The sequence below is a fragment of the Ammospiza nelsoni genome, chromosome 20, assembly GCF_027579445.1.
Source record: "Ammospiza nelsoni isolate bAmmNel1 chromosome 20, bAmmNel1.pri, whole genome shotgun sequence".
Taxonomy (NCBI): domain Eukaryota; kingdom Metazoa; phylum Chordata; class Aves; order Passeriformes; family Passerellidae; genus Ammospiza; species Ammospiza nelsoni.
The window spans coordinates 1,304,058-1,322,111 of record NC_080652.1 but is presented as its reverse complement, the minus strand read 5'-3'; the positions used below and the strand labels follow the sequence as shown (position 1 = coordinate 1,322,111).

The window sequence follows — 18,054 nt, the reverse complement described above, 5'->3', positions numbered from 1 at the left end:
CGGTGACACTGCCGGGGTGTCACTGCCAGGGTGTCACTGCCAGGGTGTCACTGCCACGGTGACACTGCCACGGTGACACTGTCATGGTGTCACTGCCATGGTGACCCTGCCATGGTGCCACTGCCAGGGTGACACTGCCAGGGTGACACTGCCATGGTGACACTACCACGGTGACACTGCCGGGGTGTCACTGCCGGGGTGTCACTGCCAGGGTGTCACTGCCACGGTGACACTGCCACGGTGACACTGCCGGGGTGTCACTGCCAGGGTGACACTGCCACGGTGACACTGCCATGGTGACACTACCACGGTGACACTGCCGGGGTGTCACTGCCAGGGTGTCACTGCCAGGGTGACACTGCCGGGGTGACACTGCCGGGGTGACACTGCCAGGGTGTCACTGCCAGGGTGACACTGCCAGGGTGACACTGCCACGGGGACATTACCAGGGTGACACTGCCAGGGTGACACTGCCACGGTGATACTGCCATGGTGACACTGCCATGGTGACCCAGCATGGTGACACTGCCGGGGTGTCACTGCCAGGGTGTCACTGCCCGGGTGACACGGCCATGGTGACACTGCCAGGCACACAGCAGCGCCTCTGCAGCCCAGCCATGGTGCTGGGCAGGGCCAGGGCCACAGAGCTCCCCGGCCCAGCCCTTCCCTGCCAGCCCTGCCCGTGGGGCTCAGCTGGGGCTGCTCTGGCCCTGCAGGCCCTGCCTCAGCCCGGGGCTCTTATCAGGGAGCTGCAGCAGCAGGAGGCAGCTCAGCCATGGGCCCAGGACAGCACATCCCTGCTGCCCAGCCCTTCCTGAGTCCTCCCCAGCCCCTCTGCTCTCCTCGGGCTCTGCAGGGCCCCCAGGAGCAGCACAAGGCTGGGACAAACCCAGGAAAGGGGAGGCCACAGCCCCAGCTGGGCCATGAGGGAGCCTTGGCCTGTCCCAAGGCCCTGCCCAGCCCGTGCTGCTGAGAGCCCTGGCAGGGCAATCCTCCCCTCTGATGGGAGCTTCCACCTCAGTGAGGTAAAACCCACAGTGACCTCCCACGCTGGGTGCTGCAAATACCACAGTCACTTCTTACAGACCTTGTAGAGAGCTTGGAATGGGAATGTGAAGGCTGAGGAGAGCAAAGAGAAAGCAGAACCAGGGGGTGTGACAGCCCAGAGAAGCAGAGGGACAAGGGTTAAATGCGGTGATTTGTCCTTCATTCAAATGAGGAGGAGGAGGAAGCAACTGGCTGAAGATAAAGGCAATGCCAAACTGGGCCATGCATATACACCTGCAAGACAAACAGGAGAACAGATATTCAAGAGTTTCACCTATGGCTGATGAGTCCTCAGAGAAAATAATGGGGGAGAGATTTTCCAGCAGTATCCACTTTCAGAGGACATAAAGGCAAGTCCAGGCTGGGTTTGCTGCACTGGAGGAGCACAGAGAGACCCGAGGGACCCCCAGGGCACAGCCTGGTGAGCTGAGACAGGTGAGCTGCCCTTCCCAGCCCTGAAACCTGGGAAGGGCAGGGTGACACAGCAGCCTGCCTGCCCTGCTGCAGTGCCTCAGTGAGGGCTCTGCAGCTCCCTGTGCTCTCTTCTGCTCTGTGCAGGGCTCCTCTCACCCCTCCCAGGCCCAGGAGATTGTTGTGATCCCATCATGGCTCTGCCAGGCTGTGGGGCAACCAGCCCCTCTTTCCTCCAGCTCCCTGTATTTTATCCTCATAGTGCTTTTCCCAGGAAAAGATCTGATTATTCCCCAGGGTTGTGAGCGCATGGCTTGAGTCAGGGTCAGCTTTGGGAGTGGTCTCCTCACAGCTCTCACTGACACTGTTGCTCCCAGGTCCAGCCACATTTCTGCCTATCTGGGTTTTCAGGAACCTGCCCCCTATGCTGGCCAGGAAGAAATCCTTCACCAGTGCCATCATCGGGGCGCTGGTGGCACTCTCCATCATCGCCCTGGTTCTCAGCCTGGTGAGGGTTGAAGATGTGACGCTGCCTCCCACAATCAAGGTGAGCCCAGAGCAGGTCCCTGAGCCCCTGGAGAGCCCAGAGCAGGTTCCTGAGCCCCTGGTGAGCCCAGAGCAGGTTCCTGAGCTCCTGGTGAGCCCAGAGCAGGTTCCTGAGCTCCTGGTGAGCCCAGAGAAGTCCCTGAGCCCCTGGTGAGCCCAGAGCAGGTTCCTGAGCCCCTGGTGAACCCAGAGAAGTCCCTGAGCCCCTGGTGAGCCCAGTCCCCTGGGCAGGTGCTCTGAGCCAGCAGCTGCTCCATGGGGCTGGAGGGGCAGTGGGGGCAGGACCTGCCTGGCAGTAGCAGGGTGGGTTTGGTCCCCACTTCGAGGTGCAGGCAGAAGAAAGTCAAAGGGGAAGGCTCCTCTGGAGCCCATCCCCACTGTGCTGTGCCAGGTTTGGAGATTACCTTGGGGCAGTGCTCCCTGTGCTCTGCCAGGGCACCTCAGGGTGCCCCTTGTTCCTGCCAGCTCCCCCCAGTCCATCCCTACCCTCACACCATGGCACAACCATCCTGCCTCCCCCTGCCGTGCCCTGGGCATGGCTTCCCACCCTGCTGAGAGGGCTGGCAGGGCTGTGGCTGGGGGAAAAGGCTTTATGGGCAGGGGGCTGAGTGCCCCTGGAGAGGCCCTGCCCAGGCTGGGCGCTGCCGTGGGCTCGCAGGGAGCCCCAGAGATGGGAGAGCTGCTGGCCCCAAGGTGGGGCCCATGAGGACACAAAAGGTATGTGAGCATGAAAGAAAATAAAACAATACAGCATGAGGAAACAACAGGAAATGTTTGTGTGGGTTGGCATTGCAGCACAGACCTCAGGAGAGGGAATGACAGTCCCTTGGTCATTGTGGGGGGCTGAGGCCACGGCTCACCCACGGCTGAGCTGATGGGTTCTGTGCTCAGACAGGGGTTTGGGGGAATCTTCTGGCCCCACTGCCCTGGCAGGGCCACAGTGGGGCCAGGGCCTGGTTGCTGCTGCTCCCCCAGCTTGATTGTGTGTGGATTTCCCTTGCAGTATGGGATGGTGTTTGATGCAGGCTCATCCCACACCTCTCTGTTCGTGTACCAGTGGGATTCAGACAAGGAGAACAACACTGGAGTGGTCAGCCAGACCCTGTCCTGTGATGTGCAGGGTCAGTATCCCCCTGCCATGGCTCTGTCCTGCCCTGCTCCATGCTGGCAGGGGTGGCCTGGCTGGACAGCCGTGTCCCTGGGCTGGCACTGGGGCACAGGGGAGCTCTGGCTGTGGCTGGGGGTCCCTCAGCACCGTGTGGTGCTCCTGCACTGAGGGGGCTGGATGTTGATGGTGAATCAGTTTTTGCTCCTCCACCTTGGAGTGCTTCCAGCTGCTGTCCTGGCTGGAGAAGGTGTCACCCAGAGTGACACTGCTGAAAGCAAGGGAGACACAGGAGAATAGATGTGTGAGTCAGTCAGGTCTCAGGGGACCAGGGGACCCTGGAAAAGCACCTTTGTTGCTGAGAGGTGACAGCCCTCATTGCCCTGTGCCCTCCTGTTCCCACAACCCTGACCCAAGCCATTCCCATCTGCCTGTCCCATCCTGACTCTTTTTCAGGGCAAGGCATATCAAGCTATGCCAACAATCCCCCTGAAGCTGGCAATTCCCTAAGGGAGTGCTTGGATAAAGCCCTGCAGGTTATTCCTGCTGAGAAGCAGAGGGATGTCCCAGCTTATCTTGGAGCAACAGCTGGCATGAGGCTGCTGAGGTACTGCTGGGGCAGGGGTGGCAGCAGTGACAGAGCTGCAAACAGCCAGGACAGGGAGGAGAGGCAGCTTGGTGGGGACACAGGGAGGGCTGAACTGTCCTGAGCAATGTCTGTTGGGACACCCCAGGATGTTCCAGTTCTAAGCTAGAGATGTTTTTCACTGCTTTGTTTGCTCTTCATCATTCCTTAATAACAAGGGGGTTGGGGTGCCAGCTGATGTGCCACCTGCCCAGGTGGATAGGTGCTGGTGGGGCAGAGGTAGGAGGCAACAAAGTGCTGCAGGTCCTGTCCTCACCTTTCACCAGACCATATTAGCTCTCTTCAAATGGCAGCCTTCATTTCATGGCCCTTGGTTTTATGGCTGCAGATTATTTCTGTGCCCTGGGTCATAGCCTGAAGGTTGCTCACTTCAGAGAGCAAGAACAGCCCTGAGACATCTTCCCCCCTGGGAGGGCTGAACCCAGCCTGAAACCTTCCTGAGAACCCCAGAGGTCAGCAACCAGCCTGGGCACAGCCAGGGGGTGATGCTCAAACCCAGCTCTGGCAGCACAACCCCCTCCAGCCTCAGCAGCCAGGCAGGGAAGGGTGACTGGGGAGGCTCTGGGTGACTGGGATCAGGCTGCACTGCAGGGGAGGGGTTGCTGTTGCTCCTAGATTGGCAATGCCAAGCTGAGGCAGGTGGGATTCACCTCGGATGAGCAGCTCAGACAAGCCATGTGGCAAGAAACCCTTTCAGACAGACTGCTTGCTGCAAAACCTGGGAGTATGTGGAACTGGGAGAGAACCAGACTTTGTTTGTGTTTCCTGTTGTAGTTGGGTATGTGTCCTGTCCTTTGCATCCCTCCTAGGGAACAGAACAGCTCAGCAGCAGAGCAAGTCCTGGCTGAGGTTGCTAAAACCATGCAGGAGTACCCAGTGGCTTTCAAAGGGGCTCGGATCCTCACAGGAGAGGAGGAGGGGGCCTATGGCTGGATCACCATCAACTACCTGCTGGACTCCTTCACCAAGGTGGGAGAAGGGTGCAACACCCACTCCTTTGCTTGTAGAGCTTTTCTGATTTTCCTCAAGCTTTCTCAGTGCAGGAGAGGTCAGGGTTGGCAGCTTTTGGGAATGAGCCAAGGGAAGGAGACACATCCGCTGGTGGGCCCACAGTGAGTGAGGAGGGAGGACTCAGGAATGAGGGTGTCTGCTGAGAGCTCAGGGTGATCTCCACAGTGAGTGGAGAGAGGGTCTCTCGGGGACTGGGAGATGAGTGCAGCACAGCTGGGCTCTGTGTCCCTGCCTGGGAAGCTCCATCTCCCTGCAGTGCTGGGAGACTCCAGCTGAAGGCAGCTCACACCAAAGCTCTGTCCCAGCCCTGCCACAGCTCAGTGCTGGGCTCCTGTGGGGGCTGTTGGAGGATTCTTGGATAGAAATCCTTCCTCCTGCCCCAGAGCCCTGCAGCCTCCTCGGCAAGGGCAAGTCCCCGAGCCTGTTGCCACCAGCCCTTTGGCCTGGGAGGGATGGTGACTCAGAGCCAGGTGAGCCCACAGGTGAGGTCAGCAGCTACTGACCACCTGAGAGTGAGGGTCAGCTCCTGCTGACCACCTGAGAGTGAGGGTCAGCTCCTGCTGACCACCTGAGAGTTCCATCTCTGCCATGGCTCTGATCACTATCCCAGCTGCCTGGGCAGGGAGGGTGGAAGGGCTTACATGCAGAGGCCATTGAATTTAATAACAAAATCCTGTTGTCTTCAATGGGATGAGAATTCTGTTCTCCTCTTCCTCCCCTGGTCTCGTTGGCAGTACTCTCCTAAAGCGCACACCTGGCTCCATCCGGAGGCAGCCAACATTTTTGGGGCGCTGGATCTTGGAGGAGCATCCACCCAAATCACCTTTATGCCTGAAGGTTCAGCCCTGAGCCAGAATGAAGGCTCTGAGCTGACCCTGTACGGGTACCGGTACAGGATCTACGCTCACAGCTACCTGTGCTACGGGCAGGACGAGATGCTGAAGCGGCTGGCCCAGGAATTGATTGTGGTGAGTGGCTGCTGAGCCCTGCAGTGTCACAATGCCAACAATGCCAAGCACACACCTGTTAATGCACAAAGTAAGGACAGGCAGGGCTCTTCTGGAGAGCCATCAGCAAGGACAGACTCCCTGGAGCATGGCAGGGCAGATGTGGAGAGGAGCACGGGTATAATGGAATCCCAGGCTGGTTTGGGTTGGAAGGGACTTTAAAGATCACCTTGTTCTGCCCCCTGCCATGGGCAGGGACACCTTCCACTACCCCAGGCTGCTCCAAGCCCCGTCCAGCCTGGCCTTGGACACTAACAGGGATGGGGAAAATGTCACAAGGGGTAGTTTGGGATCTTCTGACTTCACATGGGGTGTGCAGAAGTGCAGGACCAGGCTCTTCTCAGAGGTGCAAAGTGCCAGGGTAAGAGGCAAGGGGCACAAGCTGGAACATCTGAGTTTCCAACCAGACAAAGGGGAAAAGTTTCCCCCAATAGGAATGATCAGATACTGGAATAAGACCCAGAAATGCTGTAGAGTCATTGTCTCTGGAGATCCTCAGAACTTGATGGTCGAGGCTCTGAGCAGCCTGCTCTAGTTGGTCAGGCCTTAACAAGAGGGAGATCACAGGGAGCCTCCAGCTCCCCTGAATCTCAGCTACTCTGTGACCTCACAGCCTGAAAAATGTGAGCTGAAGACCTTTCTCAGGCCATCTTTTGGAAGGTCAGAGGTGAAGAGCATCTTTAAGGAGCTGCACCTCACCAGCAGAGCAGCCTTGGTGAGCCAGAAGGGTTTGCCCTTGCTGTATGGCCAGGAAAGTCCCATATGGGGACCCTGGATAGAGTTGGAGCTAGAAACAGAGCCGGTTTTAGAGTTTTAGCTGGTTTTAGTTTTAGCCTCCCTAAAGCTAGAGAGGGCTTTACATGTCCCCAAAGAGGACCTTGTGGCCAGGGTAGAGACATGCTGGGTGTTTGAAACTGGTCTGCCTCTGTGGGAGAGGGAATGAGATAAAGCAGAGTGAGAATTAGTGCTGGGCTCATGCTGGAACAGCCAGCAAGGCCAGGACTGAGGGACAGGAGGAATTGGGAATGCGGTGCCTGGGCTTTGGGGAGGTGCTGGCTGTGTGCACACACTGCCAGGAGGCTCCGGAGTGTTGTTATCTTGTTGTATTTCATATTTCTAGAGTCCCATACTGTCACAATCATATTTCTAAAGTCCCATACCTTTTCAGTGATATTTCTTGGGGGCAGTTCTTCACAGCACAGTCTTCTGCTTCTTCTTCTTGCTGCTGCTTCCTAGTCAGAACTCCTTCCAGGCTCTCCCTGACCAGCCAGCTCACCCCCTTTTATCCCAGTTATCTTCACCAGCCACAGCTGCAGCCCAGTTAAGGACATCGCAGCTGCAGCCCATCAAGAACACCCGGGGCTAATCAGGGCAAGGCCTATACACAGATATTCAAATACAATACAGATATTTTACTAGGACTCCTACCATACCGGAGGAGCTGCAGCTGCTTTTTGCTGTCCGCAGGGGTCGTTCCCCAGCACCCGGGTCCTGCACCCCTGCTACCCCAAGGGCTACGAGGAGCCGGTGTCGCTGTCGTGGCTCCGCGCCAGCCCCTGCACGGGCAGTGACCCGCGCCTGGCCCCGGGGGACAGCGCGGTCACCCTGGAGGGCAGCGGCAACGCCAGCGCCTGCCTGGCAGCGCTCAGGAGCCTCCTCAACCTCTCGGCCTGCGGCCACAGCCAGGACTGCGCCTTGGACGGTGTCCCCCAGCCCCCGCTCCGGGGACACTTCATCGTAAGGCAAACCCGTCCCCCCTGCTCGGAAAGGCTCCCCCGGGGGGGGCTGTCCCCAACGCCCCTGGCACTGTCACCTCCCTGCGGGACAGGGCGAGAGGCTCCCCAGGCACTGCTGGGTACTCTGGGCATTCATTGCTGCTGGGGCCTTTGCCGGCCACACCTCCAAACGGGACCGTGCTGGGAATCATCGAATCCCAGACTGGTTTGGGCTGGGAGGGATCTTCAAGCTCATCCTGAGCCCCAGCGGCTGCACTGGGCAGGGACAGCTCCCACTGTCCCAGGGTGCTCTGAGCCCTGTCCAACCGGGCCTTGGGCACTGCCAGGGATTTGTTAATAAAACAGGGCTTGTCCATAGGAGTTGAGACAGCAGCTTCAGGCAAGGCTCTGGCTGTGCTGGCTGTGCTGCTGTCACCAGCAGGCACCAACCCCCAGCCCAGCACCTGCTGGGACAGGGACAGGAACAGCAATGCCCTGGGACTACCTGGGCTGGGACAAACCCCGTGAAGGAAAATCCCACCTCCTGCTTCGGGCAGCTGCTGGGGGTGCCCCATGCAGCTCACCAGGGTTTCTGTCCCTGTTTCTGTCCCTTGCCTTGCAGGCCTTCTCTGCCTTCTACTACAACTTCAAATTCCTGAACCTGACGGAGGGGCAGCCGCTGGCCGCGGTCAGAGAGGCCATCGAGGGGTTCTGCAGCAGGAGCTGGCAGGATGTATGCTGGTCCTCAGCATGGAGCCACAGTGGGACATGCAGAAACAAAGGGCTCCTGGGGTGGGGGGAGGCAGTGGGGACCCGTCCAGGGCAAGGCTCTCTGGTTCTGAGCTGTGTCCTACACAGCAGAGCCACCCTGAGCTCTGTGTGGAGCTGGGACTGTCCTGCATCCACTCCTTGCTCATTCTTGCTCATTTCCCCTTGGGAAAAGGGCAGCCAGGGCAGGCAAGGGCAGCAAGCAGCCGGGCTTGGAGGTGGGGATGGGGATGGCGATGGAGGTGGGGATGGGGATGCCATGGAGGATGGTGAGAACAGAGCCAGCTGGTGGTACTATGCCAGAGACAAGTCAAATCTTGGAATCATAGAATTCCAGACTGGTTTGGTTGGGAAGGCTCATCTTGTTCCACATCCCTGATGTGGGCAGGGACACCTTCCACCAGACCAGGCTGCTCTAAACCCATCCAATCTGGCCTTGAGCACTTGCAGGGATGGAGCAGCCACAGCTCCTCTGGGCAGTACATGGGGGTGGATAAGCCCAGAAATGTGCCAGCAGCACCATGGGACAGGGAGCAGGAGCTCCTTGCATGAAGAGGCTGAGATGGAGAATCTGGGGCAGGAGGAGCTACAGTAAGGTACAATATGTGCCTCTGTTTCTGTTTGGAGTGTAAATCCTTCCCAAAGGAGTTGCTCTGCACAGAGAGGTTCAAAATCACTGCCTAGCCCAGGAGTCTCTTCCTGGATGCTCGTGACTGTGGGGCCACTGCTGCTCATGCAGCACATTTCAGGGCTTTGTCTCTGCTCAGAAAGTGCCTGTCAATAACTCCCCTTCACCCCAAATATTCCCCACCCCAGCTCTCTTCCAGCTACCCCACAGAGAGCCCCAAGCGGCTGCCCAGGTACTGCGCCAACGCCAACTACATCCTCACCCTCCTGCTCGACGCCTACAAGTTCAACGAGAGCAGCTGGAGCAACATCTGCTTCCAGATGAAGGTGGGCACTGCTCCCAGCCCCTGAGGGGGAGCAGAGGTGGTCCTGGGGGAGAACCAGCCCCACATTGGGGTGCTGGGGGAGAACCAGCCCCACATTGGGGTGCTGGGGGAGAACCAGCCCTTGTTGGGGTGCTGGGGACAGCCAGACCCTGTGTGGGGGTGCTGGGGAGAGCCAGCTCTCACATTGGGCTGCTGAGAGGGAGCCAGCCCCATGCTGGGGTCCTGGGAGGGAGCAAGCCCTCGTTTTGGGGTGCTGTGGAGGAGCCAGCCCCTGTGTGGGGGTGCTGGGGAGAACCAGCTCCATGCTTGGGTGTCCTGGGGAGCAGTGGTGCAGAGAGCCCTGCCTGCCCCCCATGGCACTGCTGTGGGCTGAGTAGGATGGGTGGGTGGCCCTGGGCCAGCAGTGTCTCCCCTGCAGGGCTGAACTGTCCCCTCTCTCTGGGCAGGGCTGACCTGTCCCCTCTCTCTGGGCAGGGCTGACCCCATCCCCTCTCTCTGGGCAGGGCTGACCTGTCCCCTCTCTCTGGCAGGGCTGACCCTGTCCCCTCTCTCTGGGCAGGGCTGACCTGTCCCCTCTCTCTGGCAGGCCGGGGGTGCTGACGTGGGCTGGACGCTGGGGTACATGCTGAACCTCACCAACATGGTCCCAGCCGAGGCTCCAGCCAGGCTGAAGGGCCACAGCTCGTCCCTGTGGGCTGCAGCCATCGCCTTCATCATCCTCACGCTCGTCCTGGGGCTTGCTGCCCTGCTCCTGCAGCTGTGGGTGTAGAGCCTGGCCGTGTTTGGGAGCCCAGCAGGGACAGGCTGGGGCTGCAGGGCCGTGCTGGAGTCCCCCTGCTCCTGCCTGCATCCCTGGAGCCAGCACTGGGTCTGTGCTGTGAGCAGTCACCTCCACAGCTCCAGAGAACTGGGGGCTGCTTTTCCGTGGGCCTGGCCCCCAACATGCAGACAGGCACTCTGAGGTTTCCAGAGGAGCTCCACTCCCATGGAGACACAATGGGATCAGCCTGCAGAAGCCTCAGCTGAGCCTGCGTGCCTGCTGTCAGTGCTCTGTGTGTCACAGACATGGCTCCATCCCACCCCTGGGGCTGTGGAGGGCCAGCCTGGCCGTGGGACAGTGCCCTGGTGCCAGCTTGGTGGGGCATGGGGCAGGACCTGGGGACAGGGTTCTCCATGCAATGCCAGCTCTGAGCGTGGCCACCAAGAGCCAGCGGGTCCCTGCCGGCTCCGCCAGCCTGAGGGTGCTCTGTGGGACCTCAGCTGGCCCTGGGCAGCGTCTGTGCCTGGGGCTTTCCTGGAGATGGTCTTGGAGAAAGAACACTGAGCACCCACAGTCAGAAGCGTGGTCCAGGCCCCTCCAGAGTCCATCTCATCATCTCATCACCGTGCTATGGCATGTCATGTCATCATCACATCTCACCACCCATCTCATCTTCTTCCTTTTCTCCTGGAATAAAGGGATTGATGTTCCTCAGTGCCTCCCTGCAGACAGCACTGTCCCACCAGCAGAAGGCCTGGACCCCGTGGGTGTCAGGATGAGGCTCCAGCAGGCTGTGAGTCCTGCCCTGCCCATGGCCTTTGCCTTTGGTTCTGCTCGTTTTTAGCTGCTCTGTGGATGATTCACGCTGTTGTTTGCGTTCCCACAGTGAGCAGCAGACCTTTGGTGTCCCTGTGGAACACTGGGCACCTCACAGCTCTCGTCACACAAACAAACAAATAAATAAAAGGCAGCACATGGGGAAATGCCTGCTACTCTGCTTCCAAATCGTTGTGATTTTATTTTATTACTTCTGTCTCCCAGGTAAGGGCTGGTGACGACAGAGACTCGGGTGAGGCAGTGAATCTATGGGAGGTGTCCCTGCAGTGTGCTGGACTTTGGAGTGGAGCCAACAGGGCACAAGGACAGGCCTTTCCTTCTCTGAGGAGGTGTCTCACCTCACCCATCACTTGGCTGCCAACAGGACTCCCCAAAAATGTACGGGGGCCCTGGAAGCTGCCTCTGCCATGTCCCAGCAGTGTTCCCAAGTCACCCCGTGTTGGGAAGGGAGGATGAGCCATGGGGCACGGGGTGCAGCTGGACTGGAGAGGAACCTCATTGCAGGAGAGGAAGCAGACCTGTGCCATCCCCCCTCACAGGGCTTCCCAGCCCTAGGCAGAGCCCTGTCTCACAGCTGTGAGGAGGGTGTTTCACAGCTGTGAGGAGGGTGTTGCACAGCTGTGGGGAGGGTGTTTTACAGCTGTGGGGAGGGTGTTTGTTTTACAGCTGTGGGGAGGGTGTTTCACAGCTGTGAGGAGGGTGTTTGTTTTACAGCTGTGAGGACGGTGTTTGTTGCACAGCTGTGAGGAGGGTGTTGCACAGCTGTGAGGACGGTGTTTGTTTCACAGCTGTGGGGAGGGTGTTGCACGGCTGTGAGGAGGGTGTTTGTTTCACAGCTGTGAGGAGGGTGTTGCATGGCTGTGAGGAGGGTGTTTCACCAGCTGTGCCAGCTCCAGCTCACCAGGCCAGGACTCGGGACCCCCAGGACAAGCCCGTGGCCCCTGGGCACACAGGGGGGATTCCCAGGAAGCAGCTCCCTACAGAGGAGTGGCAGCAGGACCCGGCCTGGCAGCCTCTGGAGGCAGTGCTGTTACAGCTGCTCGTAGCCCGAGGAGTTTCTGTGGCAGCACGTGGCTGTGAGCAGGCAGAAGATGAGGATGAGCATGATGGCCAGCAGAAGGGTGGCTGCTATCCAGATGCTTCTCGGGAGCTCTGTGACTGCTCTGGGAGGATCTGAGGGGATCAGGTTGGTGAGATTGAGCATGTAGCCCAGAGTCCAGCCCACATCTGTGTTAGCAACCTGTGCAGACAGACAGGGAAGAGGGATGGGAAAGGCTGCAAAGTACCAGGCAAACCAGAGAAGAGCCTGCACCCCCAGGACCTGCTCCCCAACCACCATTTCTGTGCCCAGCTTGGGCTGCAGGGGCCCCAGCAGTGACATGCACTGGGGGAGAGCACAAAGGGCCAGGCCAGATGTGCCAGCAGCTGTGTGAGTGTATCTCAAGAGCTGCCCTGGGTATGGGCAGTGGGGCTGTGCTGCCCTGGCATCCCCCATCCCCAGCAGCAGCAGGGGGGACACAAGGCACTTCATGGCACAAAGTGTGGAAGCTGGGGGCTGCTGGACACTCTCCTACCTGCTGGATGAAGTGGATGCTGGGCCATGTTGTGATGTTGAATTTGTAGCCTTGCAGGAGGAGGGTGAGGATGTAGGAGCTGGCTGCACAGGCGTCACGGAGCTGGGTCCTGCTCGCCGTGGGGAACAGCTCCTGCACCTGCAGAGGTGGGAGAACAGGGGGAGGCTGGACCCAGAGCAGTGCTGGATGTGCCCACGCTGGGGAGCAGCCCCTCAGTGCAGCTGGGAGCAAAGAGACCCCGGGGAGCAGCAGGCTGCTCTCCCATCTCTCTCCAGGTGCACAGACCTTTGTGCTCCTCCTGGCTCTCTGCAGCTGAGCACAGCAGAGGAGGGGCTGGGGATGAGCCTTGAGGATGCCCAGTGCCCAGGTGAAACACACTCCTGGGCAGAATCTCACCTGCTTCCAGCTGCTGTTGCATATCTGCCTGATGGTGGAATTGACCAAGCTCAGAGACTGCCCTCCTGTCAGGTTCAGAAAGTGAAGGCTGTGATAAAACCCTGAGAAGGCCTGTGGGTGGCAAGACCAAAGGTGACAGGTTATTGAAGCACTCAGGGCACTGATGCCACCCACACCTAAGCAGGGGTCCCTGCAAGGCCCCGCTCACACTGCAAGGAGCTGGGAGTGACCCGGGGGGAGGGAGTTGGGAATGCTGCCCACACAGACAGGGAATGGCACTGGGAGAACAGAGGTCTGGGGCTGCCTGGCACACAGGTCAGCACCGCCCTGATGGTCTGCCAGAAAGTCTCAGAGCTGGCCCACAACCCAGGGGCTGTTCTTGCACTCTGAGCTGGCTCACACAGTGTCCCTCAGACAAGGCCTTCCCGTGTCCCTCAGGAATGCTGGCACGTGGCAGGAGGCAGAAGCCACCTCTGAGCACACAAGAGGTTTGCAGATAGAGCCAGCTCCGAGGGTCCCTCTCTCCCCAGCCCGTTCCACAATCAGTGGCAGAGGAGACACCCAGGCCCTGCCTTCACCCTCCCCCAGGCAGGGCACGGAGGCTGCTTACCAAGAACTGTCCCCGCACGGGGGGCTGATAGACCCCGTTGAAGCCGCACGGCCCCTGCGCCCCGCAGCTGAAGTTGAAGAGTCTCCGCACGGCCGTGTCACACGTGGCTGGGTCCCCTGTCCCCGTCACCGTGAGGACAAGGCCAGGGCTGGCTGAGCTGGGTGCACGCACACAGGGGCTGTCGTAGAGCTCTGCCACGGTGATGTTCTCCTGGTACCCCTGGGGGTAGCAGGGGTGCTTGATCTGGCTACTCGAGCTGGCCTGGAGAGAGATGGAGCCATTAATGGGGCTGCAGTGCCACTGAGACCTTCCCACAGCCCATCCCAAAAAGCAGGACTACACCCCAGGAGGACTGGATGCACCCCACCTGGGAACTCCCTGAGCAGCCCTGGCTCCTGCAGCGCTGGGCTCTGCCTCTGCCCCCGGGCAGCAGTGCAGGGACTGTGCTGGGAAACCTCTCTCTGGGCAGGAATGGAGCAAGGCCAAGAGCATGGTGACAGCAGAAAAACTACACATACAGCTGGGCTGGGGGAATTACAAAAAATGCCACCGCACGTCAAGATGTGGGGAGAAGGGAGCCCTGGCTGGCAACCACCACCACCTTCCACCCAAATGAGGCAATTTTTTGCTTCCCTAGATAAAACCCAAGCCTCTGCCAATTCCCAGCTCTTGGCCCACAGGCACACCCAGCGCTGCAGGGGGAGATGTGCCACGGCACTGGGAGATGGCTGAGCAGCCCCCGTGCCCCGTGGCACCTGGTGCAGAGCTGCCAGCAGCATCTTCAGGGCCTGGCTCTGCCCGTAGCACAGGTAGCTGTGGCTGTACAGGGAGTAGTTGGTGCCGTAGAGCCGGAAGAACACGGACGTGTTCCTGTCCTCCACGGGGACCCCGGGCTGGAAGGTGATCTGCGTCGAGGCACCGCCGAGGTCCAGAGCTCCCAGAACCTCGGTGTCCTGGGGATGTTCCCATTTCTCTGCAAACGAGAACTGGCCCAACACACAGCAAGGCTTAGGCTGAACTGCAGCACTCACACGCACACTCCCTTCCCGCAAGGGCTTGGGGGCCCCAGGGGCACCTTCAACCTGCTCCTGGCTCCCTGATTTATCCCTGCCTGCCCACATCCTCCTCAACCCACGGACACTTCCACGGAGCACTCAGCTGTGGCCTCTTGGCTGCTGCACATCTGCTGGGATCCAGACACTTGGAGCAGAGAAAAAGGAACCCTGTACCCTGGAGGCCGATCCCGCTGCCAGATCCCCGGGACCCCCAAATCCACCCCTGTGTGTCAGCACACGAGAGCACAGGGCCAGGCTGAGCTGGACACAAAGATCCTGTTAATCCCATTAATGAGGTGGAATCTGCAGCCCACAACCACAGGGAACCTTTGGCTGCCTGACCAGTGCCCCAAAGCTCCATTCCTCCCTCCTCTGCAGGTAAGGAAAGCTGCTGCAGCTCAGACAGGGACGTTCTCTCCACTGGCCCTGCCCTGCCCTCTCCCCAGCTGCACCTTGACCAGTGTCTCCAGCAGGTAGTTGACAGTGATCCAGCCAAAGGAGCCCTCCTCGCTGCCCGTCAGGATCCGGGCTCCGCGGAAATCCACAGGGTACTCCCCAATGGCCTTGGACACCTCGGCCAAGACCTGCTCGGCCTTGCTGCTGTTCTCCTCCCTGCCAGCAAAGGCACAAACACCTCAGGTGCTGCACGCCCTGCCTGGCAGCTCTGGCAGCCGGGCTGGCACTGAGAGGCCGCCGTGCCCTGCCAAGGAGCTGCTCCCGACATCTCTCCAGCACCGCCAGCGGCTCTCCCGGACACGCCGTGGCACCGCGGGCAGGGCTGCTCTGCCCATGCCCACGGCCTGGCCGGGCAGCACCCCCGTGCCCCGGCCCCTGTGCCCCGGTGCCAGCCCCGGCTCCGGCGCCGAGCGGGAAGGGCGGGAGGTGCCGGTACCTCAGCAGCCGCATGCCGGCCGTGGCCCCCAGGTACGTGGGGGTCTCCCGCTGCTGCTCGGCCGGGACGATCTTCATGGCCCTGTCCAGGCAAGGCTTCAGGCTGGCGCCAGCCCCCGCGGGGTTGTCTGCGTAGCTGGAGATGCCGGGTCCTGTCACAGGGAACCGGTGATGGAGAGAGCCCAGCGCCACCCCGCAGGGACGGCACAGCAGGGGACATGTTCAGACACACTCAGGTGTCCCAGCCATAGCGCCTGCCCTGCTCGGTTTGGAGCTGCAGATACCAGAATGCAAACTGCTCCCCCAGGAGCTGGCAGGTCCCACCTGAGTGGAGACAGGGGATTGCTCAGGGAATTGTGCAGTGCTTTGGGGACGTCCTGTGGGCACACGAAGCTGGACATAATGAAAGAAGGTGTGAACAGATGTTGTAAGAAGAGCCAAGGAAACTGAGGCAGGGGAGAAGGAGGAACGGGCACATCCGGCATCCCAAGCTGTGAGGTGATGCACATCTGGAAAGGACTGGCTGCAGGATCTGAGCTAAGTGGGGGACAATTCCTCGCCCACCTTTGCACCTCCCAGTGACTCTATGGCTCCCCCAGGTGCAGACGATCCCGACACTTTCCTATGACTCCTCTCAGGGCAATCTCCCTTCAGCCCAGAGCAGGCTGAAAGGGATCAGTGACGGTGCTGTGAGGGTTTGGGACAGCGCTCCAGGAGGCTGCGAGAGAGGGAGGGTAGAGCCCAGCACTCACCGGACACAGAGCAGGCCTCCACCTGGGACACGATGCCCGTGCCGTTCTCCTTGTCCGCGCGCCACCGGTAGATGTAGAGGGACGTGTGTGTGGAGCCAGCATCAAACACCAGGCCGTGCTGGGGAGGAGAGGGGACACGGGCTCACAGCTGGCCCGGGGCTGCACCAAGTGCCACGGGGGTTTCTGAGAGCTTCTGCTCCTGCTTCCCCTGTAGGACCACGAGCAGCAGAGGTCTGCACATCACCCTCCCTTCAGCAGCCCTGCTCCACCTCTAACAGCCCCGGGTTCGCCGTTCCAGCGAGTCCCAGCCCAGGAAGGACGCGCAGGTCAGCGGGGTGAGTCGCAGAGCAGGGAGGCACCCAGGCATGGCCCAAAGCTCAGGCTGTTCCCAGGCCTTTAGCAAATCTGACAAAACCTGGCATTTTTTAGCAGACCAGCCGCAGAAAGCAGTAGGGAAGAGAGGTGAGAGCCCAACAGGTGGTCTGGATGTCTGAAAACAGGGAAGAGAGTGACTGGGGTGGCAGATTGAGCAGCTGTGGAGAGGAGGCTGCACTTCTCTCTCCCACCTTTACCAAGCAGCCAGGACTGTGGTTTGGGGGAGGCTGATCTGCCCAGTGCCACCTTGATGAGGCTGAGTCCTGAAAACTGGGCTGATCATGGGGAAACTTGCAAGCTGAGAGGAAGGCAGGGCTGATGGAAGAATTCGAGATAGAAAGGGTTGGTGGGATTCGCAGGCTCCCTCAGGTCTCACTGGACACCTACTTTGATTCTGGTAGGAAGGACAGCATCCTTTGCCGGGAGCAGGACCAGGACGAAGACGACCACGGTCAGCAGGGCCAGCACGGCCGCCCAGCCGCAGCCCACCGCCCTGAGCAGGCGCGGCGACATCGATGGGCTCTGGGGAGGTCTGCAGGGAGGGATGGATTGGGGAGGGGTCACTGGCGAGGGATGGTCTTTGGGAGGTTTGCGGGGAGGCGTGGTCTCTAGGAGGAGGGTCTGCAGAGAGGGACTGTGGGCAGGGGCGGCTTTTGGGCGGAGGGTGTGTGGGGAGGGAGGAGGGTTTGGGGGGAGGGATGGTCTTTGGGAGCAGGGTTTGGGGGGAGGGATGGTCTTTGGGAGCAGGGTTTGGGGGGAGGGATGGTCTTTGGGAGCAGGGTTTGGGGGGAGGGATGGTCTTTGGGAGGCGGGTCTGTGGGGCGGGATGGGCTTTGGGCGGAGGATGTGCGTGAGGGATACTCATTGGGAGGATCTTTGGGAAGGGGGACTGGGGATCTTTGGGAAGGTCTGCGAGGAGGAAGGGACTTTGCCCGAGGAGCCCCAAGCCGCCTGTCTCTGCCCCGAGCCTCCAACCTCTCCGGGGATCCCCTTCTCCCTGTAGTTCGTGGTCCCCCCCACCTCCTAAGTGACTCCCTGGGACCCGAGCTGGGCGAATGGGGACACCATGAACTTGTCTGGCCCCGAGTCGCCGGGAAGGGGCAGGGGCGAAGCTTCCGCCTGCCGCGGTCCGACCGTCCCGTACCTGTGCCCGGAGCCCTCTCCGTCCCTCGGTGGGGCGGCGATCGGGGCACAGCCCGCTCCCCGCCGGCCCCGGGCCCACGCCGCCCCGGCGGAGCAGAGCGAAGCGAAAGCAAAGCTGAGCCGCTCTCGGACGTCCGGGTCCGGCCCCGGCCGGGGCGGGCTCTGGGCGCTGCCGCGGGCGGAAAGAGCGGAGAGCTCGGGGCTGTGGCTGCCCGCACCGGACACCGGCCCCGGCCTGCCTGTCCCTGCCCGCCTGGTCCCTCTGGCTGTCCCTCTGCCTGCTCCCTGCCTGTTCTTCTGCCTGTCCTCCTGCCTGTCCCTCCCTATCCCTCTGCCTGCTCCAGGCCTGTTCTGCCTGCTCCCTGCCTGGTTCCACCCTGTCCCTCTGCCTGCTCCCTGCCTGTCCCTCTGCCTGCTCCCTGCCTGGTTCCACCCTGTCCCTCTGCCTGCTC

At 60.5% G+C, this 18,054-nt stretch overlaps 2 protein-coding genes across 2 annotated transcripts; one reads left to right on the top strand and one right to left on the bottom strand.

The window, feature by feature from the left end:
- Nucleotides 1-1,882: 1,882 nt before the first annotated feature.
- Nucleotides 1,883-9,978, top strand: LOC132082307 (ectonucleoside triphosphate diphosphohydrolase 8-like). The gene is made up of 9 exons (XM_059486528.1): nt 1,883-2,005; nt 3,008-3,125; nt 3,566-3,716; nt 4,565-4,724; nt 5,501-5,734; nt 7,241-7,510; nt 8,111-8,221; nt 9,073-9,210; nt 9,796-9,978. The coding sequence occupies exons 1-9, from the start codon at nt 1,883-1,885 to the stop codon at nt 9,976-9,978; spliced, it is 1,488 nt and encodes a 495-aa protein (XP_059342511.1).
- Nucleotides 9,979-10,964: 986 nt separating this feature from the next.
- Nucleotides 10,965-17,726, bottom strand: LOC132082173 (ectonucleoside triphosphate diphosphohydrolase 8-like). The gene is made up of 10 exons (XM_059486295.1): nt 17,604-17,726; nt 16,847-16,991; nt 16,085-16,202; nt 15,334-15,484; nt 14,894-15,053; nt 14,142-14,372; nt 13,387-13,647; nt 12,777-12,887; nt 12,381-12,518; nt 10,965-12,046 (listed from the first exon to the last, which is right to left on the bottom strand). The coding sequence occupies exons 2-10, from the start codon at nt 16,970-16,972 to the stop codon at nt 11,837-11,839; spliced, it is 1,506 nt and encodes a 501-aa protein (XP_059342278.1). The 5' UTR covers nt 16,973-16,991; nt 17,604-17,726; the 3' UTR covers nt 10,965-11,836.
- Nucleotides 17,727-18,054: the final 328 nt, after the last annotated feature.